The sequence below is a fragment of the Jaculus jaculus genome, chromosome 4 (genome assembly GCF_020740685.1).
Source record: "Jaculus jaculus isolate mJacJac1 chromosome 4, mJacJac1.mat.Y.cur, whole genome shotgun sequence".
NCBI classification, from domain to species: Eukaryota; Metazoa; Chordata; class Mammalia; order Rodentia; family Dipodidae; genus Jaculus; species Jaculus jaculus.
The window spans coordinates 169,679,175-169,693,392 of NC_059105.1; the positions used below are offsets into that span (position 1 = coordinate 169,679,175).

Here is a 14,218-nt window from a genome sequence, read left to right on the forward strand (position 1 = left end):
ATTCTAGGTCAGCCTAGACTAGAGTGAAACCCTAACTCGGGGAAAAAAAAAAAAGAAAAAAAAGAGTCAAAGGTGAGCCAGGTATGTGACACATGCCTTAAATCCCAGCATTTGGGAGGCAGAGGTAGAAGGATCATCTTGAGTTTGAGACCACCCTGAAATGACATAGTTAATTCCAGGTCAGTGAGACCCTACCTTGAAAAAAAAAAAGTCAAAGAATGTAAGACTCATGTTTTTTTTTTTTTTAATTTATTTGACACAGAAAGAAGAAGATAGAGAGAGAAAAAATGGGCACACCAGGGCCTCCAGCCATTGCAAATGAACTTCAGATGTGTGTGCCCCCTTGTGCATCTGACTAACATGGGTCCTAGGAAATCAAACCAGGGTCCTTTGGCTTTGCAGGCAAATGCCTTAACTGCTACAAAGTATTGTTTTTTTAAATGAGTCCCATTTGTTTGCTTTATTTTTAAATATGCATTTAACATGTATTAGTTTGATATTTTTAAAACTCTTGATCCTATTTTTCAGTATATAATACAACTGATTTGAACCAAGGTAGAAGATTTGCGGGGAGGTGGCTCACACAAAGTAGATCCTTCTCAGGCTCAAGGGCGACCTCCCCAGCTCAGTGGCTATTCATCAATACTACACCCACCATAATCAATCTAGATAAGGCCAGCCAACACAGCTGCTGTTACTGTATCTGCAGTGAGACAACTGATCAGGATGGGAAGACTCCAATGCAAAGAAAATAACCCATAACACCCAGCAAAGGAATCCCCACCAAGACTCCTACTGCCACAATGGAAGCCTCAAATGCAAGAAGAAACCCAAGACACAGAAGCCCGAAATGAAATTATGACAAGCATTTGAACAAACTTACTGAGACCATGAACAAATAGCTTATTTAATGAGAAGAAACTAGATAAAGAGTAATCAAACAGGAATTCCAAGCATGTCTGAAGAAAATCAACAAAAAGAATTCAAATTACAATTCAAAAAAATTGGCTTAATAAGTTGGAAGAAATTAAACAAAAAGAAATCAAAGAGTAGATGAATGAAATAGAAAATAATCAACAAGAACATCTCAATTGATGATGACTGAAGGAAACCAAAGAGTATCAGAAAACAGTACTCCATAGACAGCTTAATAAAACTGAAGACAAGCAATAAAAACATCTGAGGAGAATCTACAAATAAATGAGCTCATGGGCCAATGGAACAAGCTCAATGAGGACATATCCAAATGCAAGAATGAACTCCAAGAGAGACTAGGGCTGCCAACCCAAACTACTAGACCAAACATAATTATCTTTCATAATAGAAGGTAAAAAAAAAAAAACTTTCATGATATAAACTAGCTTTATAAATTACTTGAGCACCAAGCCAGCCCTATAGAGAATATTTCATGTAATACTCCTCACTCAGGAAATGAACCATCATGTACAAGAGGGGAGAAAAAGAAACAATCAAAACTAGTGTGGACATAAAAGCATGTAGAGACCAAGAAATACCAAACTCCACAAAACTTTCAAAATGACAGGGATTAATTCATGCCTCACTACTATAATTCTGAATATTAATGGACCCAACTCTCCAATTGAAGGACACAGGCTACACTGGAGAGATGGTTTAGCAGTTAAGGTGCTTGCCTGTGAAGCCTAGGGATGCAGATTGATTCTCCAGTACCCACACAAGCCAGATTCACAAGGTGGCACATGTGTCCAGAGTTCACTTGCAGTGGCTGGAGACCCTGGTGTACCCATCCTCATCTATCTAACTATCATTCTATCTGCCTCCTTCTCTTTCTACAGTGCTCTCACTCAGACACTGAACAGAAGCACTGTTGCCCTTCTGCATCCGGAGTATTTGGTGGAAGACACAGAACATCTGGAGCTCATCAATCCCAATGAGCTTCTCAAGGAATGCAGGGCTGTCCTGTAGACTTGGCCTCCCCAATACCAGAGGGATTTTGTGGATCTGAGAGTAGATAAAATTCATGCTAGAGAGATAGCTTAGTGGTTGAGGCAATTGCCTGTGAAACCTAAGGATCCAGGTTTGATTCCCCAGTACCCATAAGCCAGATGCACAAGGAGCACATGCATCTGGAGTTCTGTTTGCAGTGCCTACAGGTCCTCCTGCTCCCATTCATTCTCTCTCTCATAAATAAGATATTAAAAAAGAAGAAGAAGAAAATCTGGCTGGAGAGAAGGCTTGGTGGTTAAAGCACTTGCCTGCAAAAGCCAAAGGACCAAGGTTCGATTCCCCAGGACCCATATAAGACAGAGGCACAAGGTGGTGCATCCATCTGTAGTTCATCTGCAGTAGCTAGAGGCCCTGGCATGCCCATTCCCTCTCTTTTTTCTTTTTTTTTTTTTTTTAAGATTTAGCTGGGCGTGATGGCACACACCTTTAAATTTTTTTTGTTTATTTTTATTTATTTATTTATTTGAGAGCGACAGGCAGAGAGAGAGAGAGAGAATGGGCATGCAAGGGCCTCTAGTCACTGCAAACAAACTCCAGACACATGTGCCCTCTTGTGCATCTGGCTAACGTGGGTCCTGGGGAATCGAGCCTGGAACCATGGTCCTTAGGCTTCACAGGCAAGCACTTAACCACTAAGCCATCTCTCCAGCCCCTCTTTTTTCTTTTTTGATTTTTCAAAGCAGGGTCTCACACTAGCCCAGCCTGACCTGGAACTCATTATGTAGTCTCAAGGTGGTCTCAAACTCACAACGATCCTCCTACCTCTGCCTCCCAAGTGCTGGGATTAAAGGCGTGCACCACCACACCTGGCCCCATTCTCTCTTTTAAACAAAGAAAAAATAAATAAAATAAAGAGCATCACCAAAAAAGAATGCACGTAAAATATAAGAAAGCACACAAAGCCCAAAGTAGTGAAGATCCAGATTAAACAGTGTTTAAAAGTCATGCTAGGACTACATGTGGTGGCATACACCTTTAATCCCAGTACTTGGAAGATAGAGGTAGGAGGATCACAGTGAGTTCGAGGCCACCCTGAGACTACATAGTGAATTCCAGGTCAGCCTGGACTAGAGTGAAACCCTACCTCAAAAAAAGAAAAGTTATGGGCTGGAGAGATTGCCTAGCAGTTAAGGCATTTGCCTGCAAAGCCAAAGAATCCCATTTCAATTATCCAGGACCCATGTAAACCAGATGTACAAGGGGGTGCACACATCTGGAGTTCGTTTGCAGTGGCTAGAGGCCCTGGCATGCCCATTCTCTCTCTCTCTCCCTGCCTATTTCTCTGACTGTAGTTCTCAAATAAAAAAATAAAATATATATTTTAAAAAGTTATGTTAAAAACATACAATATAACCAGGCATACTGGTGTACATCTTTAATCCCAGGACCCAGTAGAAGGATCACTGTGAGGTCAAGGCCACCATGAGACTACTTAGTGAATTAGGTTAGAGAGAGACCCTGCCTCACAAAAAAAAGAAGAAGAAAAAGAAAAGGAAATATATATGCAAGAGCAGTGCAGATAGCTCAGTCAGTAAAGTGCTTACCTTGCAAAAATGAGAGCCTGAGCTCAACCCAAAGTATCCATGTAATATAACTGTTATGGGCAAGCAACTGCTTCTGACTGGATTTGTGGCCCGCCATATAGAAGGAAATTCATGCCTAGTACTGACAATAGTCAAAAGCCAATAGCTGAAGAGGTTATAGGCCTGGGAGAGAAGCTAATACTGTTAAATGGATATGTTGTGCCCATCAAATTGCCCTGTAAATATTTATATTTATATTCATATATTAGCTCTGCTCAAACCTTTTGTTTTAGAAGTTTTTTATTTTTTTAGTTTTTTTTTTAATTTTTTTAATTTTTTTGTTCATTTTTATTTATTCATTTGAGAGTGACAGAGAGAGAGAGAGGCAGATAGAGAGAGAGAAAGAATGGGCGCGCCAGGGCCTCCAGCCACTGCAGACGAAATCCAGACGCGTGTGCCCCCTTGTGCATCTGGCTAAGGTGGGTCCTGGAGAATCGAGCCTTGAACAGGGGTCCTTAGGCTTCACAGGCAAGCATTTAACCGCTAAGCCATCTCTCCAGCCCTAGAAGTTTATTTTTTAAATTTGGCAGTAACTACCAGGGAGACTCGAAGTTTGTCAAAGTGCTAACTAGTGATTATGCAGTGAGTGCTCAATGAGACATTTTATCACCCTCTCTAAGGCCAAGAGAACAGTGCAGAGTAGGGGAGGAAAGAGTATAAGAACCAGAGGGTGAGAATGAATGCTGTGAAATACTCTTTTCCAAACAAGACATTCATGAGCTCACAGCAACTGTCATTTACCTGCATGAGACCTGCGCAATGTTGAGCCCATCAACATTCTGTCATGGGTGGTGGAGGAAAGCAAAAAAATAAAAAGATATGACAGGGGAAGAGGGATCGATGGGAGGAGAATAGGAGATATAGAAAAGAGAAGATAATAAGAGGGGCTTATGATCAAATATATTATTCACAGTATGAAAACTGTCAACATAAAAGCCTTCTAGAGGTGGGAGAATTGCCATGAGTTGAAGGCCAGCCTGGACTACAGAATGACTTCCAGGTCAGCCAGAGCTAGAGTAAAACCCTGCCTCAATGCCAGGCATGGTGGCTCATGCCTTTAACCCAGCACTTGGGAGTCAGAAGTAGGACTGCCATGAGTTCAAGGCCACCCTGAGACTCTATAATGAATTCCAGGTCAGCCTGGGCTAGAGTGAGCCCCTACCTCAAAAAAACAAAAAAATAAAGTAGAAGAAAAAAGGAGGGAGGAGGAGGAAGGAAGATGGAAGAACAAAGAAGAATGAGGAGGAGGAGAAGGTGGCCTCACTAAAAGCTTCTAAGTGTCTATGTTTATCCCCTTTGAACAATGTCTCTCTCCCTCTCTCTCTCTCTGTACTAGAGAACCTGCTTGGACAGATGTTGGCAAGTGCCAGAGACCCAAGATCCACTAAAATGACAAGAAAAAGTGGAGGGCCTAGCACGGGCTGTGTCATCTGTCACACCTGCAAGAGCCCAGCAAACATTACAAAATAAGAACACTGGACATAAAGGGTGGAGAAAGGAAGGGAGGAGGATACTTAATAGGTTGATATTGTATATATGTAATTACAATGATTGTAATGGGGAGGTAATATGATGGAGAATGGAATTTCAAATGGGAAAGTGTGGGGGTGGGGAGGGAGGGAATTACCATGGGATATATTTTATAATCATGGAAAATGTTAATAAAAATTTTAAAAAAAAAAAAAGAACACTGTTTACACTCATGACCTGAAAACCTTCTGCGGGGAAATGGTGTACACACTGAGGAGACTCAAAACTCATTAAGGAAGAAAGTCAGAAGCCATTGAGATCTCAACACTGAAGAGTACTTGTACAATACCATCCCAGGTTCAAGGACATTGCAGAAGAGGTGCTGGAGAGAGTGTGAGAGTGGCAGGGTGGGAAGGTGCACTGTCAGGCACTGGCCTCCCCAAAGGCACTGGCTGGTACATTCATGCCCCACAGTGATTACCGCTATCCCACTGAGGAAGGCCCTCAGTGTGATGGGGATGGAGGAGAGGGGACACAAGAGGATAGCCCAATGGGGATAAGATTAATGTTTAGTATGTTCATATATTAAAGTTCCAAATAATCTTTTTAGGGCTAGAGAGATGGTTTAGCAGTAATGGCAGTTGCCTACAAAGCCAAAGGACCCAGGTTCGATTCCCTAGGAGTCTCGTAAGCCAGATGCACAAGGTGGCACATGCATTTGAAATCTGTTTGCAGCAGCTGAAAGCTCTAGTGCACCCATTCTCTCTATCTCTGCCTCCTCTCTCTCAAATATTTTTTAACTGGGCATGGTGGAATATGCTTTTAATTTCAGCACTCAGGAGGCAGAGGTGGGAAGATTAATATGAGTTCAAGGCCAGCATAGGACCTCTGAGTGAGTTCCCGGTCAGTCTGGGCTACTGAATAGCCCTATCTCAAAAATAATAATTATTATTATTGTTATTATTATTATTTATTTATTTAAGAGAGAAAAAGAGTGGCTCACCAGGATATCCTGATATTGCAAATGAACTCCAGATGCATGTGCCACTTTGCACATCTGGCTTTAAGTGAGTACTGAGGAATCAAACCCAGGCCACCAAGCTTTGCATGTAGGTAGCTTTACCCATGGAGCAATGACCAGGGAACAATTTAGAAAACTGCTCAACTGTACCTTTAAAGGGTAATCTCAAGCTGAGGTATCATGTACTGCAAGACACCCATCAATATAAGCTATAAAGCCTTCCCTGGACCATCTCTAGCAATCACATATCCATATACCCTCACCCTTACATAACCTCTGAGTTTACCATTTGCACCAAGTCTTACCACAAGAGTAATGCAAAGTGCTTTTATTGAGCCATGAAAAGTCAGGAAGAGTTTCTAATGTTGCCTCTTGACAAGAGCTCCAACTACTATATCACTGCCACAGAGACACACTGACACTAAGAAAGATGTTCAACACATGTTTAAGTAAGTCACCACTTCTGGACTGCTTTTAGCATAATACACTAGGAATTAAAAAAGTAATCCTGGGCTGGAGAGATGGCTTAGTAGTTAAGTGCTTGCCTTTGAAGCCTAAGGACCCCGGTTCGAGGCTCGGCTCCCCAGGTCCCACGTTAGCCAGATGCACAAGGGGGCGCACACGTCTGGAGTTCGTTTGCAGAGGCTGAAAGCCCTGGTGTGCCCATTCTCTCTCCCCCCCCCCATCTGTCTTTCTCTCTGTGTCTGTCGCTCTCAAATAAATAGATAAAAAAAATTTTTAAAAATTAAAAAAAATAAAAAAGTAATCCTGCAATTCTCTTATGAATAATATATTCATATATCATTGCATTTTGTGCTACTTTTGTTAAATATAAATAAATACTTAAAGCATATTTTTAAAAGTTTAAGTTCCAGGCATGTGAGTTCATGCCTATAGTTCCTGCATTCAGGAGACTGAGATGGGAAGAATGCCATGAGTTTGAGGCCAACATGGGTACAGAGTGAGTTCCAGGTTATACTAAACTAGAGTGCAATACTGACTCAAAAACTACAAAAACTTGCTGGGCATGGTGGCGCACACCTTTAATCCCAGCACTTTGGAGACAGAGATAGGAGGATCACCATAAATTCGAGGCCACACTGAGACTACATAGTGAATTCCAGGTCAGCCTGAGCTATAGCAAGACCCTCAAAAAATAAAAAAAAACAACAACAAAAACTACAGAACTTTTTAAAGATTTATTTTTTAAAAAATACCAGGCATGGTGGTACATGCCTGCAATCTCAGCAATGGTAAGGTGGAGACAGGAAAATTCCTAGGGCTTGCTGATCCACCACTCAAGTCAAATTAGTGATTCCAGACCAATGAGAAACCCTGTTCTAGAAAGAGATGGACAGTATTCATGATAATGGCACCTGAAGTCTTCTAGCTTCATATATACATAAACACACAGGCGCATATGTACATGTACATATGTGAACATGCATATACACACATGCAAAAATAAAAGAAACAGGGTCTGAGATTGCTAGGCAGTTAAGGGTGCTTGCAACACCTGATGACCAAGGTTCAATTCCCCACACCTACAAAAAGCCAGATGCAAAGTGGTACATGCATCTGTGATCCAAGTGACCCTACCACAATGGGAGATGGAGCCAGGAAAATCACAAGTTCACAGACCAGCCAGTCTAATGTTCCTTTGCAGTCTGGAAGGTTGTTTGCAGCAGCAAGAGACCCTGTCTCAAAGAAGGTGGAACACAGACACCTTCAAGCCATTCTCTTACCTCCATATATAGATCATGCCTCAAGCTCCCATATGCATACACAATAAATAAATATTATAAAAGAGACACAGGTGCCCATATACACATATAATAAATAAATATTATAAATGAATACATATATAAACAAGCATGCATATGTACTTATATATGTATCTTTGTTTTATATCACAAAGTAATTTAAAAGAAGTATAAGTTAATCATTACAAGTTAAATATATTAGGAATTGTTTTTAAATGTAACTCCTTGTCAACCCACTTAATTAAGACTGAAAACATTAAGAATTACTTTTGAGTGAAGCAAATCTATCATCTTTTCCAACAACCTTACTTTTTTAAATACTGGATTTAAAATACTTCCAATGTGATAAGTTGAACAGAATCAATACTGAGTGACATACCTTTCAGATAAGTTAACGCTCTGGTGAGGAGGATCTAAATTGTGACATGCCTCTATGCTGTCAACAGATGTCGAAGGCAAGGAGTCTGACTGCACCTTGTTGGTATCACATAAATTAGCATCATTTCTAGGTAAGGTCTTTTTGAATTTTCGTCCTAAATCCGTCCATAGGACATTCGTCAACATAACTTTCAGATGCCTGTTATATACATAAATAATTAATACATGGTACTAAACATTTTGTAATACATAAATTTACTACAAACTAACAATATCTGAGAATTCTGAACTTCGGTACTTAAGCAATTGTAAATATAATAAATAAAAGACAAATGCTTAACTATTCTCAACGATGCATTCAAAAGTAGAATTGATTTAACCTAAATTTGAATTCAGAATACTATTAGGCAAGTTACAATTGTAGTCACACATATATTGGCTGCTGGGCTCCTAGTGGCCCATCGATGCTTCTGCACACTGCTAGTGGAGGACAATACACATGAACAGATCTCACCACAGAGGCCACCACTTTCTACGGTATGGATGTGTTCCTGGTTTAGCATTGGGTGATACAAAAAAAAATGATTAAAAGTAGGATGACATGGTATTATTTTTATGTATTTCTAACATGGATAAATTTAAAACATTTACCTATACTGTACCAATCTCAAAGGGGGACATAATAGATGCAAGCAGTTCCAGATTTTTGTCTCATCCATTATGTCCATTTGATCAATATATATTCTTGCTGACAGGATTTGAAAACTGCATTTAGTCCTAAAACCATGGAATATAGTTTTTGAGGTATTTGAATAAGGTACCAAATGAACTTCAAAAATGTCATGCCACACATGGTCAACTTGATCAAATGAAAAAAAGACAAGTCTCGAATTAAATTAGAAAAGAAAAGAGGAAATCACAATAGACATCAATGAAGCTGGAAGAATCATCAGGACATATTTCCAAAACCTCTAGTCCACAAAACTGGACAACCTGGAGTAAATGGATCAATTCCAAGACACATACCACCTACCAAAACTAAGTCCAGAGCAGATAAATCTCCTAAACAAACCCATTACATCCATCAAAACTGAAAATGTAATCAAAAACCTCCCCAACAGGAAAAGGCCAGGATCTGACAGATTCTCAGCTAAATCCTACCAAACCTTCATCAAAGAACCTAAATCACTTTTTCTCAAGTTATTTCACATAATAAGAGAATAGGGAATCCTCCTCAACCCCTTCTATGAAGCTAGCATCAGCCTACTACCAAAACCAGACAGAGATACAACAAGAAAACTATAGAACTATATCCCTGGTAAACTTAGATACAAAAATCCTGAACAAAATCTTCACACACCAAATTCAACAACACATCAAAAGCATTATCCACTTTGATCAAGCAGGCTTCATCCCAGGGATGCAGGGATGGCTCAAAACAGGGAAATCATTTAATGTAATACATCACATAAACGTAAACACAAGAATTATGTGATCATTTCAATAAGGGCAGAGAAGGCCTTTGACAAAATATAACATCACTTCATGATGAAAACACAGGAGATGAGACATGAAGGGTTGGTATCTCAACATAATACTGAAAACTTAAAACAGGGGTAGTCATGAGCCCTAGGGGTATAAAGTCTGCTGCTGTCTGGCTAAATGTATATATTATGCTTATCAAACTTCCCAATAAGAACTTCTCGTAATGTTCATACCCTTATATTAATGCTACTCTCACTTTTGGTAGAGAATCTTCTCTTTTCAGATGGCAGTGACTTTGGGATGACTCAGAAGGCATCACGGTGCTGGAAAGAAGTGACAGAAGTGCTCAGTACTGCAATATCTCTATCACACCTTTCAAGGCTTAGGGTCTATTGCAAAAGAGGTGATGGAAAGAATGTAAGAGCCAAAGGAAGGGTAGGACTACTTACAATGTGCTCCCCCAGACACAAAATGGCCTGATATCCATGACCTCACAGTGCCTGATACTACCTACACAAGACCATCATAATAGGAGGAAAAGATCATGACATCAAAATAAAAGAAAGACTGATTGAGAGGGGGAGAGGATATGATGGAGAGTGGAGTTTCAGAGGGGAAGGTGGGAGTTGGGAGGGTATGACCATGGGATATTTTTTATAATCATGAAAGTTGTTAATAAAAAAATTGTGAAAATTGGGCTGGAGAGATGGCTTAGCGGTTAAGCACTTGCCTGTGAAGCCTAAGGACCCCAGTTCGAGGCTCGGTTCCCCAGATCCCACGTTAGCCAGATGCACAAGGGGGCGCACACATCTGGAGTTCATTTGCAGAGGCTGGAGGCCCTGGCGCGCCCATTCTCTCTCTCTCCCTCTATCTGTCTTTCTCTCTGTGTCTGTCGCTCTCAAATAAATAAATAACTTTTTTAAAAATTGGCTCTATAGAAGTGTTGAAGAGCTAAAAGTTTTAAAAAAAAATTGTGAAAATAAGTAAATAAATAAATAAATAAAAATAAAAATAAACCTTTCCAGGACCCAAGATGGCGGCACTCAGGGCGATGCTCTTGATTTTGTTCTGAGGGTAAAGAAGACAGAAAGTCCTACATTATGTCCAAGCTAAACCGGGCCACTCTGGGCCCTCAGGAAGCCTGAGGCCGGCGGGTGATCCGGACCATCGTCCGAGCAGGCCAGGCCATGCCTGGACCCCACTGGGTCCCATGCTAGGTCAGCGTGGTGTCTCTATTAACCAGTTCTGCCAGGAGTTCAATGAGAAGACAAAGGATATCAAAGACAGCATTCCTTTGCCTACAAAGATTTTTGTGAAGCCTGACAGGACATTTGAGCTCAAGATTGGACAACCCACTGTATCCTACTTCTTGAAGACAGCTGCTGGACTTGAGAAGGGAGCCCGGGAAACAGGAAAGGAGGCGGGCCTGGTGACTGTGAAGCACGCAGATGAGACCGCCTGTATCAAAGCTAAAGACGATGCCTTGCCCTGCAAGATGTGTCCCTGTCCTCTGTTGTCCATTCTATTACTGGTTCTGCCCGTTCCCGGGGCATTCGTGTGGTGAAAGACCTCAGTGCAGAAGAGCTGGCAGCTTTCCAGAAGGAGTGAGCTGTGTTCTTGGCTGCTCTGAAAGAGGCAGATTTGGCAGCCCAGGCAGAAGCTGCCAAGAAGTGACCCCTGCTTTCCATACTCCAGGATTTTGAGGGAAGCAGCTGGGAAGGGGTGCAGTTGAGAATCATGCCAACATGATTATTATTTTCCTAAATTTATGTATTTTTACACACATAACTGTCAAAGTATTGAGCCTAAATAGATATCCTTTATCACCAAAAAATAAAAATAAATAAATAACCCTTTCCAGGCTGGAGAGATGGCTTAGCAGTTCAGGTGCTTGCCTATAAAGCCTAACAATCTGAGTTTGATTCCACAGTGCACATTCTTTCTCACTCTCACTCACTCTCTCTCTCTCTCATTCATAAATAAATAAACTATTTTTATAAAAACAAACCTTTCCTTCCTTGAATTGTTTCTGCCAGGCATGTTACAGAGAAACAAAAAGAAACTAATGCAATGACCTTGATGCTAAAATGTTGTAGCAGACTAGACTCACTCCAAAAGAAAGGAGGAGCCGGGCGTGGTGCCCACGCCTTTAATCCCAGCACTTGGAAGACAGAGGTAGGAGGATTGCCATGAGTCCAAAGCCACCCTGCGACTAGTGTATTCTAGACAAAGCCACCCTGAGACTCTAGTGAATTCTAGATCAGCCTGGGCTAGAGAGAGACCCTACCTCGAAAAACCAAGAAGAAAAAAAAAAAACTATCCAAAAGAAAGTAGAACACTGGCCGGGCATGGAGGCACGTGCCTTTAATCCCAGAACCCAGGAGGCCCATGGAAGAAAAGCCACTTTGAGTTTGGGGCCAGCCTAAGCTACAAGAAGACTATAACTCAAAAAACAAAAAAAGTAAAGGAAGGAAGAAAGTGAACAGCTAAAAAATACTGAAAAGTAGTTGAGGCTTTATGCCAACAGTAACATAATTCTACTGCTTTTAACAAAGAATTGACAAAAACAGAACTGCACTTTTTAACATTCTATTTATTAATTTGCAAGCTGAGAGGAGGAAAACAAAGAGAGAAGGAAGGGAGGGAGGGGGGCAGGAGGAAGGGGGTAAGGAAATAGGTGTGCCATGAATTCATGCCTATAAAAAGAAACTCCAGAAGCCGGGCATGGTGGCACAGCACTCGGGAGGCAGAGGTAGGAGGATTGCCGTGAGTTCGAGGCCACCCTGAGACTCCATAGTGAATTCCAGGTCAGCCTGGGCTAGAGTGAGACCCTACCTCAAAAAAACAAAAAAAGAAAAGAAAAGAAAAGAAAAGAAAAGAAAAGAAAAGAAAAGAAAAGAAAAGAAAAGAAAAGAAAAGAAAAGAAAAGAAAAGAAAAGAAAAGAAAAGAAAAGAAAAGAAAACTCCAGATATATGCACCACCTCGTGCATCTGACTTACGTGGGTCCTGGAGGATCAAACCAGGCCATCAGACTTTCAAGCAAGCAGCCATCTTTCCACCCCCAGAGCTTCACTTTTGAGTCCCTTTTGTTTAAAATATTTGGGCTGGAGAGATGGCTTAGCGGTTATGTGCTTGCCTGTGAAGTGTAAGGCCCCTGGTTAGAGGCTCGATTCCCCAGGACACACATTAGCCAGATGCACAAGGGGGAACACGCGTCTGGAGTTCGTTTGCAGTAGCTGGAGGCCCTGGCACACCCATCATATCTCTCTCTCTCTGCCTTTCTCTCTATGTCTGTCACTCTCAAATAGATAAATAAAAAAATAAACAAGACTTCTGATTAAGATGGCGGCATAGGTACCACGCCAAAGCAGCCTGGGGGGAAAAAAGACCAAAAAAACCTCAGCAAAATACACTTTTACTAAAAAGTGAGGTGTATAGGAAACTGAAGCGGCAGCAGAGAAGTAGGAGAGATCCAGAGCATCCAGAGCCCGCACAGGCCGGAAAAAGCGGCCCCGGCAGCTCTGCCAACAGCGGCGGCGGCAGGGCGCACCAGAAAGCCGACAGACTCGGCTCCAGCCGCAGGAAAAGCCAGGTGCAGAAGCTTCCCTCACACCGCGCTCTCCGCAACTCGGGAAACGTGAGAGGAGATCGGCAGCGAGCAGCGGAGGAGCAGACCGCGAGGTAGAAGAACGCGTGGAGCAGCGAGAGAACCAGAGCAGCTGAGGCTCCCTCCCCTCCCCCACCGTCTGAGCCCAGCTCCGTTGAACAGAGCAGCGTCCTGGGACCCGGCCACACCAACTTGAGCCAACAGCGGGACCCAAGCAGGAACAGAGTTCGGCAGCAACATCGGCAGCTCTGGAACCGGTACCAGCGGCCCCAGCAGCAGCAGACCCAAGAACATCAGCAACGGCACACCCAGGAGCAGCAGCAGTTCCAGCAGCGGGGGTGCTGATCTGCAGGACCACAGTTGCCAGGCTTGGTTTGCCCCGCAGGAAAAGCCAGTGCCCAGCTCCAGAAATCAGAACAGCAGCCCGATGACCCAGGCAACAACTTGACTGAGCCCAAAATCATCCAAGGTAACTGGGTTTGCACCAGGGAAGGGTCTCACTTGGTCACAAGCTGACTGGGATCCCTCAACAGACCAGAAATCTTAACCTCTGTGTTGACAGAGGATCTGGTTGTTATAATAACTACTCTGGCATACATACTTGGGGCTGTTTTTGACTTAATGGGTACAGTGTTTAGTTAACTTTTAGAATCTACCAGTATTTTATTCCACTCAGCCTACTTGAATACTCCCATAGCAGGGAAACTCAACCCCTAGGAGCACCTTTGTAGATACTCTCAGAGTCTTTAGAGCCACATCTAACACCTTAAGCTCCTACCCTGAAAATATATAACATCAAATCAATTGATACAGCTAAGAATACCCAGGTAGCTAGAAAATCCAAGCATTAACTTAATCCAAGATGCAAAAATATATACATTATAACACAAGAAACACTAAAAAGCAAGATGATATAAATCCACC

General features: G+C 42.0%; 1 protein-coding gene and 1 pseudogene across 2 annotated transcripts in view; one reads left to right on the forward strand and one right to left on the reverse strand.

Annotated features, from left to right (window-relative positions):
• Positions 1 to 14,218, reverse strand: part of Senp7 (SUMO specific peptidase 7) — a 179,383-nt gene that overhangs the window by 108,038 nt on the left and 57,127 nt on the right. The window contains exon 5 of one of the 2 annotated variants that reach the window (XM_045147155.1): positions 8,203 to 8,400. The exons of the other annotated variant lie outside the window; for it this stretch is intronic. Within the exon in view, the coding sequence (XP_045003090.1) occupies positions 8,203 to 8,400 (198 nt within the window). The remainder of the gene's footprint in view (positions 1 to 8,202; positions 8,401 to 14,218) is intronic. 2 annotated transcript variants of the gene reach the window in all.
• On the forward strand, positions 10,787 to 11,442 carry LOC105944906 (annotated as a pseudogene).